The sequence below is a fragment of the Palaemon carinicauda genome, chromosome 32, assembly GCF_036898095.1.
Source record: "Palaemon carinicauda isolate YSFRI2023 chromosome 32, ASM3689809v2, whole genome shotgun sequence".
NCBI classification, from domain to species: domain Eukaryota; kingdom Metazoa; phylum Arthropoda; class Malacostraca; order Decapoda; family Palaemonidae; genus Palaemon; species Palaemon carinicauda.
The window spans coordinates 10,834,152-10,854,151 of NC_090756.1; the positions used below are offsets into that span (position 1 = coordinate 10,834,152).

General features: G+C 34.8%; 2 protein-coding genes across 5 annotated transcripts in view; one reads left to right on the forward strand and one right to left on the reverse strand.

Annotated features, from left to right (window-relative positions):
* The window catches only part of LOC137625266 (putative neural-cadherin 2), a 552,558-nt gene that overhangs the window by 336,436 nt on the left and 196,122 nt on the right, over positions 1-20,000 (reverse strand). The window lies entirely within an intron of this gene.
* LOC137625799 (putative neural-cadherin 2) overlaps positions 1-20,000 on the forward strand; it is a 121,646-nt gene that overhangs the window by 27,298 nt on the left and 74,348 nt on the right. Inside the window, exon 2 of the mRNA XM_068356686.1 lies at positions 14,523-14,642. Coding sequence (XP_068212787.1) covers positions 14,523-14,642 — 120 coding nt within the window. The remainder of the gene's footprint in view (positions 1-14,522; positions 14,643-20,000) is intronic.

Genomic DNA, 20,000 nt, shown 5'->3' on the forward strand with positions numbered 1-20,000 from the left:
AGCTTTCTTAGGAACTGGAAAAACACATACACTACTGTACAATAATAACTCTCGAACCGTCACACGCCTACCTAACTTATATACCTCAGTCGAAGAGAAAGAAAAGGTGTAGGAGGTAGAAAAATACACACTTTCCCTAGCATACGACAGTAAGAGTTCCAGAGTGAAGTAAACCTTAAAACTAATTAAATTTACAATAATTATCAAAATACACCTTTAAATAATAATATATCCTAAATTGGTGATAATAATACTCTTTACAGGTCACGTAGAAATATCCGAAGAATGCTTGCATATGTTCTGTAAGACCGCACCAAATTCGTAATTAAAGATCAATAAAACACATCACCAGCGATTGTCCTACTTCTGGATCACTAGGGGTGTTCTTGCACCGAGGGGATCACTATATGATTTAAGCAGGCGAAGGAAGAACTTATACGGTTCGCTTACCGTTCTCCGTCACTAGAAGGCCTCCTCACGACTCCAGGAGGTCAGACACACGGCAACAGCCAGCAGCAGTGGCAGGCAGCAGCACACAAGCAATAGCAATGCTTAGAAGGCTAAAATCCATTAGCAGGAGCCTCTCCAATTAAATGGAAGCTGCAGGATCAGGAACAAATATCTTCCGATTATCAAGCCGTGAAAAATGCAGTAAGACCTCCTCTGTTGGGGAGCCGACACTCTCTGCCCCGCTGCCCAAAAACGCATACCAAGTAAACGGAGAGAGAGCGAAAGCATAACAACGTAATGCGGCAGTTCAACAAGCTAATCACTGAAGACGGGCAGTCCGCTCCACAAAACATGAAAAGCAAAAAAAAGGAATACGGTGAATAAACACTATACAAATAAACACAAACAAAACCTTGACCGGGGATAAAAGAATGTTCCAAGAGAACTTTTCGTGACTTTAATTAAAACAAATGGCAAAAACCACGAACAAAAATATTTAAAGTAATTATGGATTACAGCTCCCCGGGACAAGGAAAAAAAAAATAATTTATTATTTTTTTTTTTAAAAGGTAACTCCTAGCCAATATTAAACTAATAATTTGTAATGCAAGCAAATACATAAGCATTGTGCACAAAAGTAAATGCAAATATCAAAAACAAATATTTCATAAACCAAAACCACTATTCTTAAACATTAATATCCACTCAAAGATTATATATAGATAATGTCAAACTCAAACTTATATTAAGAAATCTTCCCAACACCGGACAAGAAAAAACAAATTAAAAAAAAAAATTGCTCAAATGTGATTGATGCAGAGTCTTTTACCCTTACAAAACTACTCTTGGATTGCCACCTCATCATTTTCATTACCGAATGTCCTGGAAAGAACATCAGGGACTACGTTGTCTTTTCCAGCCACGTGACAAATAAAAAGGTTATATTCTTGGAGTAAAAGACTCCAGCGCAAAATACGCTGATTTTTATCTTTAAATTTATTAATAAAAATTAAGGGATTATGATCTGTAAAGACCTTTATTGGACATGCTGAGGAAGATAAATACACTTCAAAATGTATGATGGCTTTCACCAAGCATAAAGCCTCTTTCTCAATTGTTGAGTAACGTCTCTCTGCCGGTAACAACTTCTTGGAAAAGTAGGCGACTGGATGCGAGGTGCCATTTGCACCCTCCTGCAACAAGACAGCACCTAAACCTGTGTCACTGGCATCTGTAGCCAAACAAAAAGGCAAGGAAAAATCGGGAGAACGTAACAAAGGATAGGTTATTAAAGTACCTTTCAATTTTTCAAATGCATCCTGACACTCGTTATTCCACATAAATTTTACATCTTTCTTTAACAAATTTGTTAAGGGATTAGCAAGGTCAGAAAAATTCTTAATAAACTTTCTGTAATAACCAACTAGGCCCAAAAATCTACGAATACCTCGCTTGTTTCGAGGAGCTGGGAAGGCTGTAACTGCCTCAACATTGGCTCTCTTAGGAGCGATCTTACCCAAGCCAATTTCATGTCCTAAATAAACCACTTTTGCTTGAGCAAAATCACTCTTCTTTAAATTTATCACCAGACCAGCCTTCCTCAGCACCTCGAACAGCGCTCTTATCCTCTTAAGATGAGTTTTCCAATCATCACTGTAAATCACAAGGTCGTCAATATATACCACACAACCCTCCAGTTCACATGTAATAAAGTTCATCAGCCTCTGGAAGGTAGCGGCGGCATTCTTCATGCCAAATGGCATCACCTCGCATTCATAGAGGCCGTCACCCGTCACAAAGGCTGATATTTTCCTTGCCCGGGGTGTAAGACCGACCTGCCAATATCCTTTTAACAGGTCAAATTTACTTATATAACGAGCAGATCCCACTCTATCTATACAGTCTTCCACCCTGGGCAAGGGGAACGAGTCCGTTTTTGTTATAGAGTTGACCTTGCGGTAGTCAAAACACATCCTAGGCTGACCATCCTCCTTCCTAACCAAAACTACCGGGGAGCTCCAAGGACTGCAGCTCGGTTTAATGAGGTTATGGTCAAGCATGTATTTAACTTCCTTCCTGACTATTTCTCTCTTGAGGGGGTTCAGTCTATATGGACATTGCTTAATAGGCTGAGCCTCCCCAACATCAACGTCGTGTTGCAAAATATGAGTCCTACCAGGTGCATCCTGAAAGAGATCTTTGTATTCATTAATTAAATTAATTAGAGGTGCAGCTTTTTCTGCATCTAAGTGCTGAAATTTAGTATTCAGATTATTTAAAACATCAGAATTATTTTCCAAACCACTTGGGCTAACAGCAAATTTATCGCCCATGAACTGTTCATTTTCTACATTAACTACAGAAATAGGTACTACAGATTCTTCTACAGACCTGTCAATAAAAGATTTTATCATATTAACATGGCAAATACGGGTTTTTCTTCTCCTATCAGGAGTTTCAATCAGGTAATTTACATTGTTAATTTTCTTCAGAACCTTCCACGGACCTGAGAATTCCGCTTTCAGGGGATTGCCAGGCATAGGAAGTAAAACCAACACCTTGTCACCTACATTAAAAACCCTATCTCGTGTTTTAACGTCATACTTAGATTTCATCGAGGCCTGGGCTTTCGCCAAATGTTCCTGAGCAAATGACCGTGCTCTAAGCAATTTCTCCTGCAAATCTGAAAAATAATCCAATACATTAACTTCGGGAGTCTCTCCTTCCCAGTGTTCTCTCACTACATCCAAAGGGCCTCGAACACAGTGACCAAAAATAAGCTGGAAAGGAGAGAGACCCATTGACTCATTGGGGATCGATCGTATTGCAAACAATGCGTAGGGTAATTCCTTATCCCAATCATTCCCAGTCTCAAAACAAAATTTTTTTAGCACAGACTTCAAGGTTTGGTGGAACCTTTCCACCTGGCCTTGGCTTTCCGGGTGATACGGTGCAGACTTCACGTGTTTAATACCAAACTCATTCATTTTCTTTTCAAAATACCTACTCGTGAAATTAGTGCCACAGTCACTCTGAATTACCTTAGGAAAACCAAATCGGGTAAAGAAACCAACCAACACTTCAACCACCTTCTCGGACCGTATACTCCTCAATGGGATAGCCTCAGGGAAGCGAGACATTCTATCAACCATAGACAATATATATTCATTCCCACCGCGCGTCCGTGGCAGGGGACCCACTACGTCAATTATCACTTCCCGAAAGGGTTCGCCCACGGAGGGTATAGGAATTAAAGGAGCCTTGGGTATTTTCTGGTTAGGTTTCCCCACCAACTGGCACACATCACAAGATAATACGTGTCTCTTAATGTCCTTACGCATCCCAGGCCAAAAGAAATGTTCAGCAACCTTTTGAAAGGTTTTCCTAACACCAAAATGTCCCGACAAATCATTTTCATGTGCTAAATACATTAATTTATTTCTGTACCTTTCCGGGACAACCAATTGTCTGCATGACTCTACCTGATGGGCAGTTGCATTAGCCGACCTACTCAACCTGTAGAGCAAACCTTTCTCTTTTACGAATACTGGTTTCACCAAATCCTCGGGATTGCCGAGTTCTAATTTAGAAAACTCCTTACTCTGTGCCATTTTGAACGCCTTAGCGTCCCAGTTTACGTCATCCAAATTAACGATTTTCTTATTACTACAACCAGTCCTCATGTCAGTCATTTGTCTGTCTACTTGATATAAATCTAAGTTAACATCCTCGAGATCCATCTCCCGAGCTCTAGACCGAGTTACTACAGAGACAGGCTTATAAAAATTAGTTTCAATCTCATCGCCTTCACAAGTCACATTCAGGAGAGTCAAAATTGGACATATATTATCAATTGCACCTTCACCTTCAGCCAAATCATTCCCTAAAAGAAGGTGAATTCCGGGAACTGGCAAACTGTCTACCACAGCCAGCTTAGCAGTCCCTTTAAAATACTTGGTGTGAATATTAAACTTCTCTAAAGGACAAGACGTAATAGAGTTCGGGAAACCACCCAACACCACAAATTCATTATTAGAAAATACAAAATCCTTTGGAACAGCAGTTTTTAATATGAGAGACTGTGCTGCTCCAGAGTCCCGTAATACCTTTAAACAAACCTTTGTTCTTTTATTGTTACCAACAAACACAGATCCGTCAGAAATGTACCTCTTAAATTTTAGTCACTTTTCCTGTTCCATACTTTGGTTTACGTTTGTCGTTTTTTCAGCTACAACAATGTTTACTGGATTAGACCTTCTCTCCTTAAAGTTTTTCCAACCGTAACAATTAGCCTTTACGTGCCCCGTCTTGTGGCACCAATAACACTTCACACTACTACTACTACCAAAATTTCTACCACTACTACCACCACCATTAACCGATCTACTACTGTTTACGAAACTACGAGAGTCGCTTACACCTCTGTCTTCATTAGAAAGTTTTTCTGACCCGTCTTTATTTGACCTTGATGTTCCTTTAGAAGACTGACGATTATTACTATGTGTATTATATTCATGGGGGAAGAACCTATCCTGATTAATTCTTTTCCTAAGGGGTTCCTCCCGATGAGTAAGTGCATACTCGTCGGAAGCAATTGCTATTTCCTGAAGGGAGTCGAGTTTCAACTCTTCCAAATGAATTCGCAAGTCACGACTCACGTTCCTCTTAAATTCCTCTGCCAGAAGCAGCTCTTTCAGTTTAACAAAATTGTCTACTTCTTTGGATTTCAACCAGTCATCGAGAAACTGAACTTTCTTTCGAGCAAACTCAACATAAGTAACGTCAAGATCCTTCCGCAGATTACGAAACTTCTGCCTGTATGCTTCAGGCACCAAATCATACGCTTTCAGCACAATACTTTTTACGGTGTCGTAATCCGCGGAGAGATCGTCACTAAGATTATTATAGACCCTTTGAGCTTTACCCACCAAACGACACTGAACTAATGTTGTCCACATATCCTTTGGCCAGGCAAGCTTCTTAGCAATTTTTTCAAATGACACAAAAAACTCATTAACCTCCTCCTCGGAAAAGTGTGGTACCAGTTTTAACGCAGCGAACATATTAAACCTTGTTTCATCAACACTAGAATTATTATTGCTACCATTATTTCCCTGATTCAACTTAATCTTTAGTTTAAGTACCTCAATTTCATGCTCTCTCTCTTTTGTCCTTTCATCGGCTCTAAGTTGGAGAGCTCTAAACTCCAGTTCCTTCATCTTGGTTTTTTCTTTCAAAATTTCCAATTGGTCATCACCATTATCAATAGAATTTTCTTTACCTTCACCTTCTAATTCCTCCACCTCCTCAGGCTCACTCTCATCCAGCCTACTACTTTCCAGAACATCCTTCCTATCAAGAGTCTCTCTATATATCTTAGCGGCCTTCAAGACCTCAAATAACAACGGTCCCTTTTTAACCTCAGTGGACAAACTTAAATCCAAGAACTCTGCAATCAACCACAATTGATCCCTTTTTAGTTTAAATAGATCCTTTTCCCAGTTAACACTAGCCAAAAAGTTCGCTACCTCAGCTTCTTCACCCTCTAAATAATGCATCCTGAATTAATTAAATAGAAATAATCACTCTAAATACGTTCAGTGGCTTGACCGCCTCTCCAAGAGCCGTATACAGTTGAAAATTATGTCGCTAAACTGAATCCTGGCAAGGTCGCCAAATTATGTAATGAACTCAAGATTGATTATGTTCATCCAGGATTCTTTGTTTGAGACTGGCTCAGTGCCAAAATACCAGGCAAGAACCAGCAGCGACACAAAATTCACAAAGCAAAACAACTCTCAAAGAGGGATACAAAAAACACTGAATCGAACTTAACAATAAAATTTAATTAACAAAAGTAGTCTTAAATTACATAAAGTAGTCCTCGAAAAGCTTTCTTAGGAACTGGAAAAACACATACACTACTGTACAATAATAACTCTCGAACCGTCACACGCCTACCTAACTTATATACCTCAGTCGAAGAGAAAGAAAAGGTGTAGGAGGTAGAAAAATACACACTTTCCCTAGCATACGACAGTAAGAGTTCCAGAGTGAAGTAAACCTTAAAACTAATTAAATTTACAATAATTATCAAAATACACCTTTAAATAATAATATATCCTAAATTGGTGATAATAATACTCTTTACAGGTCACGTAGAAATATCCGAAGAATGCTTGCATATGTTCTGTAAGACCGCACCAAATTCGTAATTAAAGATCAATAAAACACATCACCAGCGATTGTCCTACTTCTGGATCACTAGGGGTGTTCTTGCACCGAGGGGATCACTATATGATTTAAGCAGGCGAAGGAAGAACTTATACGGTTCGCTTACCGTTCTCCGTCACTAGAAGGCCTCCTCACGACTCCAGGAGGTCAGACACACGGCAACAGCCAGCAGCAGTGGCAGGCAGCAGCACACAAGCAATAGCAATGCTTAGAAGGCTAAAATCCATTAGCAGGAGCCTCTCCAATTAAATGGAAGCTGCAGGATCAGGAACAAATATCTTCCGATTATCAAGCCGTGAAAAATGCAGTAAGACCTCCTCTGTTGGGGAGCCGACACTCTCTGCCCCGCTGCCCAAAAACGCATACCAAGTAAACGGAGAGAGAGCGAAAGCATAACAACGTAATGCGGCAGTTCAACAAGCTAATCACTGAAGACGGGCAGTCCGCTCCACAAAACATGAAAAGCAAAAAAAAGGAATACGGTGAATAAACACTATACAAATAAACACAAACAAAACCTTGACCGGGGATAAAAGAATGTTCCAAGAGAACTTTTCGTGACTTTAATTAAAACAAATGGCAAAAACCACGAACAAAAATATTTAAAGTAATTATGGATTACAATATATATACACAGTATATATATATATATATATATATATATATATATATATATATATATACATATATATATATACAGTATATATAATTATATATATACAGTATATATATATATATATCTATATATATATATATATATATATATATATACACACATGATTTGAGATTTTTTTTAGGAGTTTAGTCTTTTACAGTTATAGTCTTTTCCGTCGGTGGGCACATGGTATCATATTCACTTTTACTCATAAGACAGTTAACACACTCAGCTCCTAACAGACGTTGGTCATCATGACCACAGGGAATGTTGATAGCATCATTTATTTTCTTAGTAACTTCTTCAATAAATACGGTAGGAGAAAAATTTGATTTATTTCTAAAGTTTATTTTCTCTACTAATGCATGTTTCTGTAGAGGTAGACTAAACGTAATACGTTTGTTTACTGGGGAGATAGTACATTTCTCTTTGACTTTTATATCTAATACAATATTATTCATGTCATCACTTAAAACTAGGTCCAACGTATGCCCAGTTAAAGTAGTTGTACAGTCGACATTATTCACTAGTCGATATGATTCTAATAACTCACTAAATGCCAAAGCATCAGGATTTGATGCGTCATCCATCCAAAAATTGAAGTCTCCACAGATAACTAATTCGTTTTTCTCCATGATAATCATCTCAATGAGAGCACCGAATTCTTCAAAAAAGATACTAGTGTTTGTTCTAGGAGGTTTGAAGATTGTTACAAAGGATATTCTTCTATTTTTTGGCGTAAATTTTATTTCTATATATTCAAAGCTTGTTACACTAGTTCTTTTCAACATTTTGAGATTTGAGTAACTTTTATGAATAAAGAGTCCAACAGCCCCACCAGACCTACCTTCTCTCGGTATGTGAAAGAAGGCGTGTGAGGGGGGGGGGGGGTCATTTCAGTGATCTTTGCCTTGTCCAAGTTATTTAAGCATGTTTCAGATAATGCTAGTATATCTAAATATTTCTCGTTTATCAATTCTCAAATTTGAACAGTCTTATTACCTACAGATTGTATATTTACATAGCCATAGTTTATGACACCCCTAGTAACCATGATCAGTATTTTCCGCTAGTCTTTTCAATTCCAAGTCATAAGCTTTGCAGTCTCTAGAATTTACTGTGTGGTCACTTGGTTTGTTTAACTTTGCGCAGTTTATACACTTTGACACTTGCGAATTACACTCCCTGGTGGAGTGTCTCCCTGAACATTTCCAGCAGACTTTATCATCATTCTTAGACTTGCAATCTTCTTCAAGATGTCCAGACCTCTGACAGTGGTAGCAGGTGATCACGTGGTACCTATCACGTATGTTATAGATACTTCATCGTAACGAAACTTTGTCCCCATTATCATGAATAGCCCTCAGAACTTCAGGATCACATTTCAGCACATGGTGGGTGGTCTCCCCCGAGGAATTTATCTTCAGGACTACACTTATCTTATCTTCTATATTTTGGATTTGGTCCAGGAAGCGATTTCTTTGAATCAAAGCATTTACTACATCATATTCGTCATTGTATACATTGCATATCATTATTTTGGGGTTTAGTTTTCCGATTTTCTCGTTTCAGTGTCAGCCACCAATGTCTGACTAGAAACGGCTGCATTTGTTGCTGTTGTTATATATATATATATATATATATATATATATATATATATATATATATATGTGTGTGTGTGTGTGTGTGTGTGTATATATATATGTATATATATATATATATATATATATATATATATATATATATATATATATATATATATATATATATGTATGTGTGTGTGTGTGTGTGTGTGTGCGTATAATAGGGAGAGAGTATGTGTATCAATAACTATTATATTTATGGTAATCCTATGTTTCTTAATATTTATCAACTTTATATAAAGAAACATTATATATATATATATATATATATATATATATATATATATATATATATTCTTCACGTATATTTCTACCTTCTAATATTCAAGATTTATCTGATATATGAAAGCGAGGCGATAAACATCCAATATTCTAGGACTTTTCCGCGAGAGAAGAAAACAAAAACAATACAGACATGATATAAATATTAAACGGCAGGTTCCTGTGTTTATTTCTTCGTGGGCAAGGTGTGCACATCACTCTTGCTGTTTACATTGTTGGGAAAACGAGGTGTTTTTCATTCATGTATTCATGCTCTCGTGATCTGATTTGAAGTGAGGCTGTTATTTCTTTAGGGAAATAAAATCTGCTAAGGTTTATGCAGGTACTTTTCGTTGATGTGATTTTTTTTTCTTTTATTATTATTGACTCCACCAAGGAGGTATTGCGATCTAGTTAGTTTATTTATTTCTTTCTGTGGACATTTGCCTGTGGACGGGATTACGTCAAAACTACTTGACGGATTTTTAATAAATTTTCACCGAAGATAGACTTTAGAATATGTTTGACCCCATTGAATTTTGGAGCTTTTTCTTTGGACTGAATTACGTCATAAATATTTGACGGATTTTGACGAAATTTTCATCCAACGTAGACCTTAGGTCATGGATGACTCCATTAAATTTTGGAGCTGATCCGGATCCGGATTCTAGATCGGATTTGCATTTTTCACCATTTTAAAGATAACGTCAAAACTACTCGAAGGATTTTGACGAAATTTCCACCGCAGATAGAACTTAGGTCACGGATGATCCTGTTAAATTTTGGTGACTCTTTAGCTATGGTAAGCAGCTCTTCTATGAGAAGGACACTACAAAATCAAACCATTGTTCTCTAGTTTTTCGTAGCGACATATCCTATGTACCAGGGTACCATTCTCTGTGGTTATAGTTCTCCTGCTTGAGGGTACACTCAGTCACTGGGCTATTTTCCCCGTTGGAGCCCTTGGGTTTATAGCATCCTGCTTTTCCAACTAGTGCTGTGGGTTAGCTAAAAACAATAATAATAATAATAATAATAATAACAATAATAATAATAATAATAATAATAATGATAATGATAATAATGATAATAATAATAATAATTAAAATACTACTACTACTACTACTACTACTACTACTACTACTACTAATAATAATAATAATAAAAATAATATTACTACTACTACTACTAATAATAATGATAATAATAATAATAATAATAATAATAAAAATACTACTACTACTACTACTACTACTACTACTACTACTACTACTGCAGTGTCGATAAATCTAAATTCTTATTAAAGTGAAATCGTATCCTGTTGGCCGAAGGTAATCCCCTGATTATAACATATAATCAAGGGAATTTATTAAAACTTATAAATGATCATAATGAGGAGTCCATTGAGTGAAGAAGAATATGGAACACTATCCGTTCAAGGGCAATTGCAAGGTCAGCAAGGTCAGACGAGTTTTTTTTTATTACATCAGAAAAAGATGTAGATTATAAAGAATTCTGTCGCTTCATATAAGCGCATAAATGTCTGTTTACATTGCTGTTTTATACAGTTGTATTTTTTCTTCTGTATATCTTTGTTCACTGTAGAACCAAGAAACTCCGAAGTAAGAGTCTGTGAAGATTTGCTGCTTGCAAAAACAGCAAATGAAAATAAAAGAAAACCAGAAAAACCAACACAATGTAAATCCTAAAAATATGTTTAACAAAGACATGTAAAAGAAATCCTAAAAAAGCTGGCCATGTTTTTACACACCAAAAAATAAAGAATATAACAATAAGAACCAAACTTGGCTCTGTATAAAAGAAAAAAAGTTCTTTGTGTTCTTTGTGGAGAAGAAAATAACAGTTATTCACCCTTTGCTATGTGTAGATAATTTTGGTAATGGAAATGTTAGTGGCTTTCACACCCCCGTCTGACAAAGAACCCCCCAGAGAGGACTGTAGGAATGCACCCCTCACGGCCCAAAGGACAAGGCAGGAGAGGGGAAAAATAGGACAAAAATTTTTGAAGTCAGCTAAAGTCAACAAACTCTTAAAAAGAGTCAACTGGCCAAAGTTAGCGGAGGCATTATAAGCAAACACTGACCAAACAAAGGGAAATTTTTACAAAGGAAAGCTGCGAGTGATATTTTATTTAACATCAGAGGCTCTCTTTGGGATTTTTGGGTTTGGTTAGATGTTGTATTTAGGTTATTACACTGAAGGTTTTTCTTGTATATATATAGAATCAGGTGTTGCATAACGGTGGGATATGCCATTTTAAGATAATTACATCTGCCAACGAAGGTGGAAGGAGGCTATGTTTTGTTTTAGCCTCTGTTAGATTGTTTGTGAACAGCTTCCTGACCGCAATTTTAATCGAAGAGTAATGAAACTTTCAGGGATAAACTGTTATTTGTAAAACCTGGAAAGGATTAGATTTTGGAAGGTCAAAGGTCAAGGTCACGATCAAGCTAAATGTATCATTCACGTAATCAGCCATAAGTTTGGACATCGTTGTCACAGAAACTTCAAACTTTGTTCCTATTTGAGGGTATGAAAATCCACACCAATTAATACATGTTAAGGTCAAAAGTCAAGGTCAAGATTGAGCAAAAGGTTGAGAAATAAGCTGTTGCGGCGGAGGTCTGCGCTCTACTGAGTGCCCCTCTAGTTAGCATAGGTTAGTTATCTATGAGGATGCATTTCCAGGTAAAATGAGTATAGTATTATACGTTAGTTGTATTAGAAAACATTTCCAGGTTATATGAGTTGAATTATATTGGGTAATTGTATTCCTTGGGATATATTTCAAGGTAATATGAGCTTAGTAGTATGCATTAGATCTATTTATAGGAAAACATATCCAGATAATGAGTATAATAATATGTATTAGTTGCATTCACTTGGACAGGTTTCCAGATACAGGAGACCATTAGTAATATCAACCATTAACTGGAATTTCCAAAATATAAAACGACGTTCCAGGTTCCTCAAATCCAAAAGTCTTTCCCCACGAAACAGATCAAGGCTTATCCGAGAGAAATTGGCTTTCATTACATAACAGCTCATTACAATAAGCAGCATTCCAGCATTTCAAAAGGCTGCAAGCCCTAGGGGGGGGGGGGGCTGGAGTTATTTATATGCGTAAAAAGCCCAGTTCTTAAAGGACGTCTTCCGGGAAAAAAGCGTACATATCTTTCCAGAATGCATATCAAGACATACCCAAAAGAAATTGGCTTGCGTTACATACGAGCCCATTACAGTAACTAGCATTTCAGCATTTCAAAAGACTACAAGCCCCAGGGAGGGGTGAAGGGGTTGGAGGTATTTATAAGTGTAAAAAGCCAAGCTCATAAAAGACAGTTTCCAGTTTCCAGGAAAAATTCACAAAGAAGGGTAACCGCTTCCAGGAGGAGACATGATCAAGGCAAACCGATCTCTCTCCACGTCACATCCAGGTACATTATCTTCTCTCTCTCTTCATTAGTTGGAGGAGCGTTATACGAACATTTCCTTGGCGCAGTTGATATGGGAAATGTGTAGGTTTTTCTAGAAAGAAGATAAAAAAGAAAACTTCTCCAGGAGGGAGTAATGAAGTAATTGGTATCGTGTTACTCCTGCTTTCTTTGTACAACAGTTGTATATTGTCCACAGTAATGTATAAACTAATACATTCATACACACACATATATACACACACACACACACACACACACACACACACACACACACACATATATATATATATATATATATATATATATATATATATATATATATTTCATCAGCCGTTACCAGTTCTCTGCAGAACAAAGACCTTCCACTCGCATCTGTTTATAGTATATCTATCTATCTATCTATCTATATATATGTGTATATATATATATATATATATATATATATATATATATATATATATATTTATATATACATATATATATTATATATATACATATACATACAGTATATATGTGTGTATATATATATATATATACATACAGTATATATATATATATATATATATATATATATATATATATATATATATATATATATGTGTGTGTATATATTTACTACGAATATTCCCATCATCACACAGGGTAGTACCAGAAAGTTTCTAACGAAGAGGGTAGCAGACTTTGAATCGAACTGGGGGCTTTAAAATTATCAATGAAGTCCTAATACGCAATACACCTTTTCCAAGCGGCTATCCACCCTGGGTACAACTCGCACCACAGTCGACTGACTACCAGGACTCTAATTATATTCAATTAAAAGGGACACAGTCTGATAAACTAAACCTTGACTAATAAATACACCTCACTCGTGATGACACCCAGGACTTGATAGTGTTTAGAGAGCACGAATTGGATTCCTTGGTGAGGTAATGATATAGTGGTACAATATTTGGATGCCTATGTATCTTTGGACCAACACAGTGAATTTTGTTCCTGGTTGGGAGTCGAATAAAGTGGGCTGCAATGGTGATTTGCTCAATAAAATCATTTGGATTACAAGGTTTTCAAGAGGATATTTTAAGCAAATTATGTTATATTCATAATTCGAATATTATAGTGATTATTGATGTTATGAATTTATTGGCTTAAGCCTTATTGCTAGTGCTACACGGTACTTGACTTTGGATACTAAACTTCCATAACTACTTAGTGTTTCTCGTTGCTGAGTGTTGCTACCAACAGTCAACCTTGTGTGGCGCACGGTAGGGAGTCTTAATGATTCTCTATTGCATCCCCTTTTTATTTCCCTCTGCTCCTAAGCTATCCAACTCTTTTAACAAATTCCCATTAAACCTTTGGATCTCAACTACAGGGCCAAGATTATACAGTTGATATAATTTCCTTTTGATAGTAAAATGGATTATGATACTAACTGTTTTAATAGGATTATTTTTTATGTCTAATTTCCGGTAATTGGATTTAGATATTCATAGACCTAATGGTTTATTTAGTCTACATTATACCATTAGGGTATGAATTTTGTGGCTCATATATATATATATATATATATATATATATATATATATATATATATATATATATATATGTGTGTGTGTGTGTGTGTGTGTGTGTGTATATTTATTGTGCGTGATTTTGGGCCTCTTAATTGAAACTTGATTAGATTAATCATAGACATAAGAATAATAATCTCTTTAAACTTTATTATAAACATCAGTGTAATAATTTCATATCCTTGTTTTTGCAATTATTTGAATATCTTTTTTTAAATATTAACAAATATTCCTTTTTTCTCTTTTGCAGTGACTAAATTGGTTGGCAGTGGCCCAGTGGAATTCGACAAGCCCCAGTACCAGACAGAAATTCTGGAAAACACAAATCGAGACTTGCTTGTTCAGCTGAAGGCGAGATTGCAGCCCCAAGGTAAACTTGCCTTTCTTATCTGTTATGTAACTTCATTATTGTAACGTGCTGATTTATTCGTTACGTAGCTAGATTGATTTGCGACGTTACTGAGTGTAACATACTAAATTACTTGTTATGTAGCTTGATTCATTTGCAACATTACTAAGTGTAACATACTGATTTACTTGTTATGTAACTAGATTCATTTGCGATGTTACTAAGTGTAACGTACTTATTTACTTGTTACATAGCTAGATTCATTTTCGACGTGAGCAAGTGTAACATACTGATTTTGTACTAATCTACTTGTTAGGTAGCTAGATACATTTGCGATGTTACTAAGTGTAACATACTGATTTACTTGTTATGTAGCTAGATTAATTTTTGACGTTACTAAGTGTAACGTACTGATTTTCTACTAATTTACTTGTTATATAGCTAGATACATTTGCGACGTTACTAAGTGTAACATACTGATTTTCTACTAATTTACTTGTTATATAGCTAGATTCATTTGCGACGTTAGCAAGTGTAACATACTGATTTTCTACTAATTTACTTGTTATATAGCTAGATACATTTGCGACGTTACTAAGTGTAACATACTGATTTTCTACTAATTTACTTGTTATATAGCTAGATTCATTTGCGACGTTAGCAAGTGTAACATACTGATTTTCTACTAATTTACTTGGTATATAGCTAGATACATTTGCGACGTTACTAAGTGTAACATACTGATTTTCTACTAATTTACTTGTTATATAGCTAGATACATTTGCGACGTTACTAAGTGTAACATACTGATTTTCTACTAATTTACTTGTTATATAGCTAGATACATTTGCGACGTTACTAAGTGTAACATACTGATTTTCTACTAATTTACTTGTTATATAGCTAGATACATTTGCGACGTTACTAAGTGTAACATACTGATTTTCTACTAATTTACTTGTTATATAGCTAGATTCATTTGCGACGTTACTAAGTGTAACATACTGATTTTCTACTAATTTACTTGTTATATAGCTAGATTCATTTGCGACGTTACTAAGTGTAACATACTGATTTTCTACTAATTTACTTGTTATATAGCTAGATACATTTGCGACGTTACTAAGTGTAACATACTGATTTTCTACTAATTTACTTGTTATATAGCTAGATACATTTGCGACGTTACTAAGTGTAACATACTGATTTTCTACTAATTTACTTGTTATATAGCTAGATTCATTTGCGACGTTAGCAAGTGTAACATACTGATTTTCTACTAATTTACTTGTTATATAGCTAGATACATTTGCGACGTTACTAAGTGTAACATACTGATTTTCTACTAATTTACTTGTTATATAGCTAGATACATTTGCGACGTTACTAAGTGTAACATACTGATTTTCTACTAATTTACTTGTTATATAGCTAGATACATTTGCGACGTTACTAAGTGTAACATACTGATTTTCTACTAATTTACTTGTTATATAGCTAGATACATTTGCGACGTTACTAAGTGTAACATACTGATTTTCTACTAATTTACTTGTTATATAGCTAGATTCATTTGCGACGTTAGCAAGTGTAACATACTGATTTTCTACTAATTTACTTGTTATATAGCTAGATACATTTGCGACGTTACTAAGTGTAACATACTGATTTTCTACTAATTTACTTGTTATATAGCTAGATACATTTGCGACGTTACTAAGTGTAACATACTGATTTTCTACTAATTTACTTGTTATATAGCTAGATTCATTTGCGACGTTAGCAAGTGTAACATACTGATTTTCTACTAATTTACTTGTTATATAGCTAGATACATTTGCGACGTTAGCAAGTGTAACATACTGATTTTCTACTAATTTACTTGTTATATAGCTAGATACATTTGCGACGTTACTAAGTGTAACATACTGATTTTGTACTAATTTACTTGTTACGTAGCTAGATACATTTCCGACGTTACTAAGTGTAACATACTGATTTACTTGTTATGTAGCTAGATTAATTTTCAACGTTACTAAGTGTAACATACTGATTTTCTACTAATTTACTTGTTATATAGCTAGATTCATTTGCGATGTTAGCATGTGTAACATACTTATTTTCTACTAATTTACTTGTTATATAGCTAGATACATTTGCGACGTTACTAAGTGTAACATACTGATTTTCTACTAATTTACTTGTTATATAGCTAGATACATTTGCGACGTTACTAAGTGTAACATACTGATTTTCTACTAATTTACTTGTTATATAGCTAGATACATTTGCGACGTTACTAAGTGTAACATACTGATTTTCTACTAATTTACTTGTTATATAGCTAGATACATTTGCGACGTTAGCAAGTGTAACATACTGATTTTCTACTAATTTACTTGTTATATAGCTAGATACATTTGCGACGTTACTAAGTGTAACATACTGATTTTCTACTAATTTACTTGTTATATAGCTAGATTCATTTGCGACGTTAGCAAGTGTAACATACTGATTTTCTACTAATTTACTTGTTATATAGCTAGATACATTTGCGACGTTACTAAGTGTAACATACTGATTTTCTACTAATTTACTTGTTATATAGCTAGATACATTTGCGACGTTACTAAGTGTAACATACTGATTTTCTACTAATTTACTTGTTATATAGCTAGATACATTTGCGACGTTAGCAAGTGTAACATACTGATTTTCTACTAATTTACTTGTTATATAGCTAGATACATTTGCGACGTTACTAAGTGTAACATACTGATTTTCTACTAATTTACTTGTTATATAGCTAGATTCATTTGCGACGTTAGCAAGTGTAACATACTGATTTTCTACTAATTTACTTGTTATATAGCTAGATACATTTGCGACGTTACTAAGTGTAACATACTGATTTTCTACTAATTTACTTGTTATATAGCTAGATACATTTGCGACGTTAGCAAGTGTAACATACTGATTTTCTACTAATTTACTTGTTATATAGCTAGATACATTTGCGACGTTACTAAGTGTAACATACTGATTTTCTACTAATTTACTTGTTATATAGCTAGATTCATTTGCGACATTAGCAAGTGTAACATACTGATTTTGTAGTAATTCACTTGTTATATAGCTAGATACATTTGCGACGTTACTAAGTGTAACATACTGATTTACTTGTTATGTAGCTAGATTAATTTTCGACGTTACTAAGTGTAACGTACTGATTTTCTACTAATTTACTTGTTATGTAGCTAGATTCATTTGCGACGTTACTAAGTCTAACATAGTGATATACTCTTTACATAGCTATATTCATTTATGACTTTACTAAGTGTAATGTGCTGATTTACTTGTTAAGTAGCTAGATGCATTTGCAACGTTACTAAACGTAACGTACTGATTTACTTTTTATGTAGTTGGATTCATTTATGTCTTCACTAAGTGTAACATGCTGATTTACTTGTTACTTAGCCAGATTCATTTGTGATGTTACGAAGTGTAACGTACTGATTTATATATTACATAGCCAGATTCATTTGGGACGTTACTAAGTGTAACGTACTGATTTATATATTACATAGCCAGATTCATTTGGGACGTTACTAAGTGTAACGTACTGATTTATATATTACATAGCCAGATTCATTTGGGACGTTACTAAGTGTAACGTACTGATTTATATATTACATAGCCAGATTCATTTGGGACGTTACTAAGTGTAATGTACTGATTAACTTGCTACGTGGCTAGATTCATTTACGACATTACTAAGTGTAATGTACTGATTTACTGTTACATAGGTAGATTCATTTATGATGTTCCTAAGTGTAACGTATGATTTACATGTTACGTAGCTACATTCATTTTCTACGTTACTAAGTCTAACATACTAATTTACTTGTTACATAGCCAGATTCTTTTGTTACATTACTAAGTGTAACACACTGGTTTACTTGTTATATAGTTAGATTCATTTGTGATATTACAAAATAAACCGTACTGATTTACATGGTGTATGACGAGATTCTCTTGCAACTATACTAAGTATATCTGTTTTAGCTTTCTGTTTCAACTTGTCATGAAGCAATTAGGCAACATGCTGTGATAGCATGTAATGTAACAACTGTAATGATGTTAACCTTTATTGTATCTTTTTGCAATGATTTTTGCAAAGTGTCTTGTATAGTATTGTCTCTTGGCTTTTTTTTTTTTTCTTTTTTTTAGATAAATAAGAACAACATAGATATGCTACATACAGTATGTCATTAAAATTTCGTGGTAATGCATAAACAGACATTATGATATTGGAGTGTATGCTGTACTAATATCTACTGTCATTATTACGTTATAATCCAGTTTCGAATACATTGGATGTATTGTTTAGATATATTTATTATAATAATCTAGTTAATTTCTTCAGTATATTAGAATAATATACAGTTTTGTATAATAATTATTTTAAATTCTTATTCTTATTATTATTATTATTATTATTATTATTATTATTATTATTATTATTATTATTATTATTATTATTATTATTATTACTACTTAGTAAGCTACAACCCTGGTTGGAATAGCAAGATGCTGTAAGCCCAAGGGCTCCAACAAGGAAAATAGTCCTGTGAGGAAAGGAAATAAGGAAATAAAATGAAAGAGAGGTGATTAAAAATTAAAATAAGATATTTCAAGAACAGTAACAATATCAAAATAAATCGTCAATATATAAACTATTAAAACTTAAAAAAACAAGAGGAAGAGAAATAACATAGAATAGTGTGACCGAGTGTACCCTCAAGCAAGAGAACTCTACCCTAAGACAGTGGAATACCATGGTACAGAGGCTATGGCACTGGCCAAGGAGAGAACAATGGTTTGATTTTGGAGTGTCCTTCTCCTAGAAGAGCTGCTTACCATAGCTAAAGAGTCTCTTGTACCCTTACCAAGATGAAAGTAGCCACTGAACAATTACAATACAGCATTTAACCCCTTGAGCGAAGAAGAATTGTTTGGTAATCAGTGTTGTCAGGTGTATGAGGGCAAAAGAGAATAGGGAAATAATAGGCCAGGCTGTTTGGTGTATGTGTAGGCCAAGGGGTCCAATGTAGGACTTTCTGGCCAATCAAAGGACCCAATAACTCTCTAGCTGTCGTAACTCAACGTTTGGCCGGTGCCCTGGCCAACTTGCTAACCTGCCAACATAACAGCCCTACATTACGTGACATATTTTTCTGAAACTTTAAAGCTTTCCCCATAAGCTAAGATGACCCCATAGAATATCATGACTTGTCATTAGAGCTATCAAAATATGGACTATTGCCTACATGGGTATTGATTTAAGAATAGTATAGCTATCCATCAAAAGGTTTACCA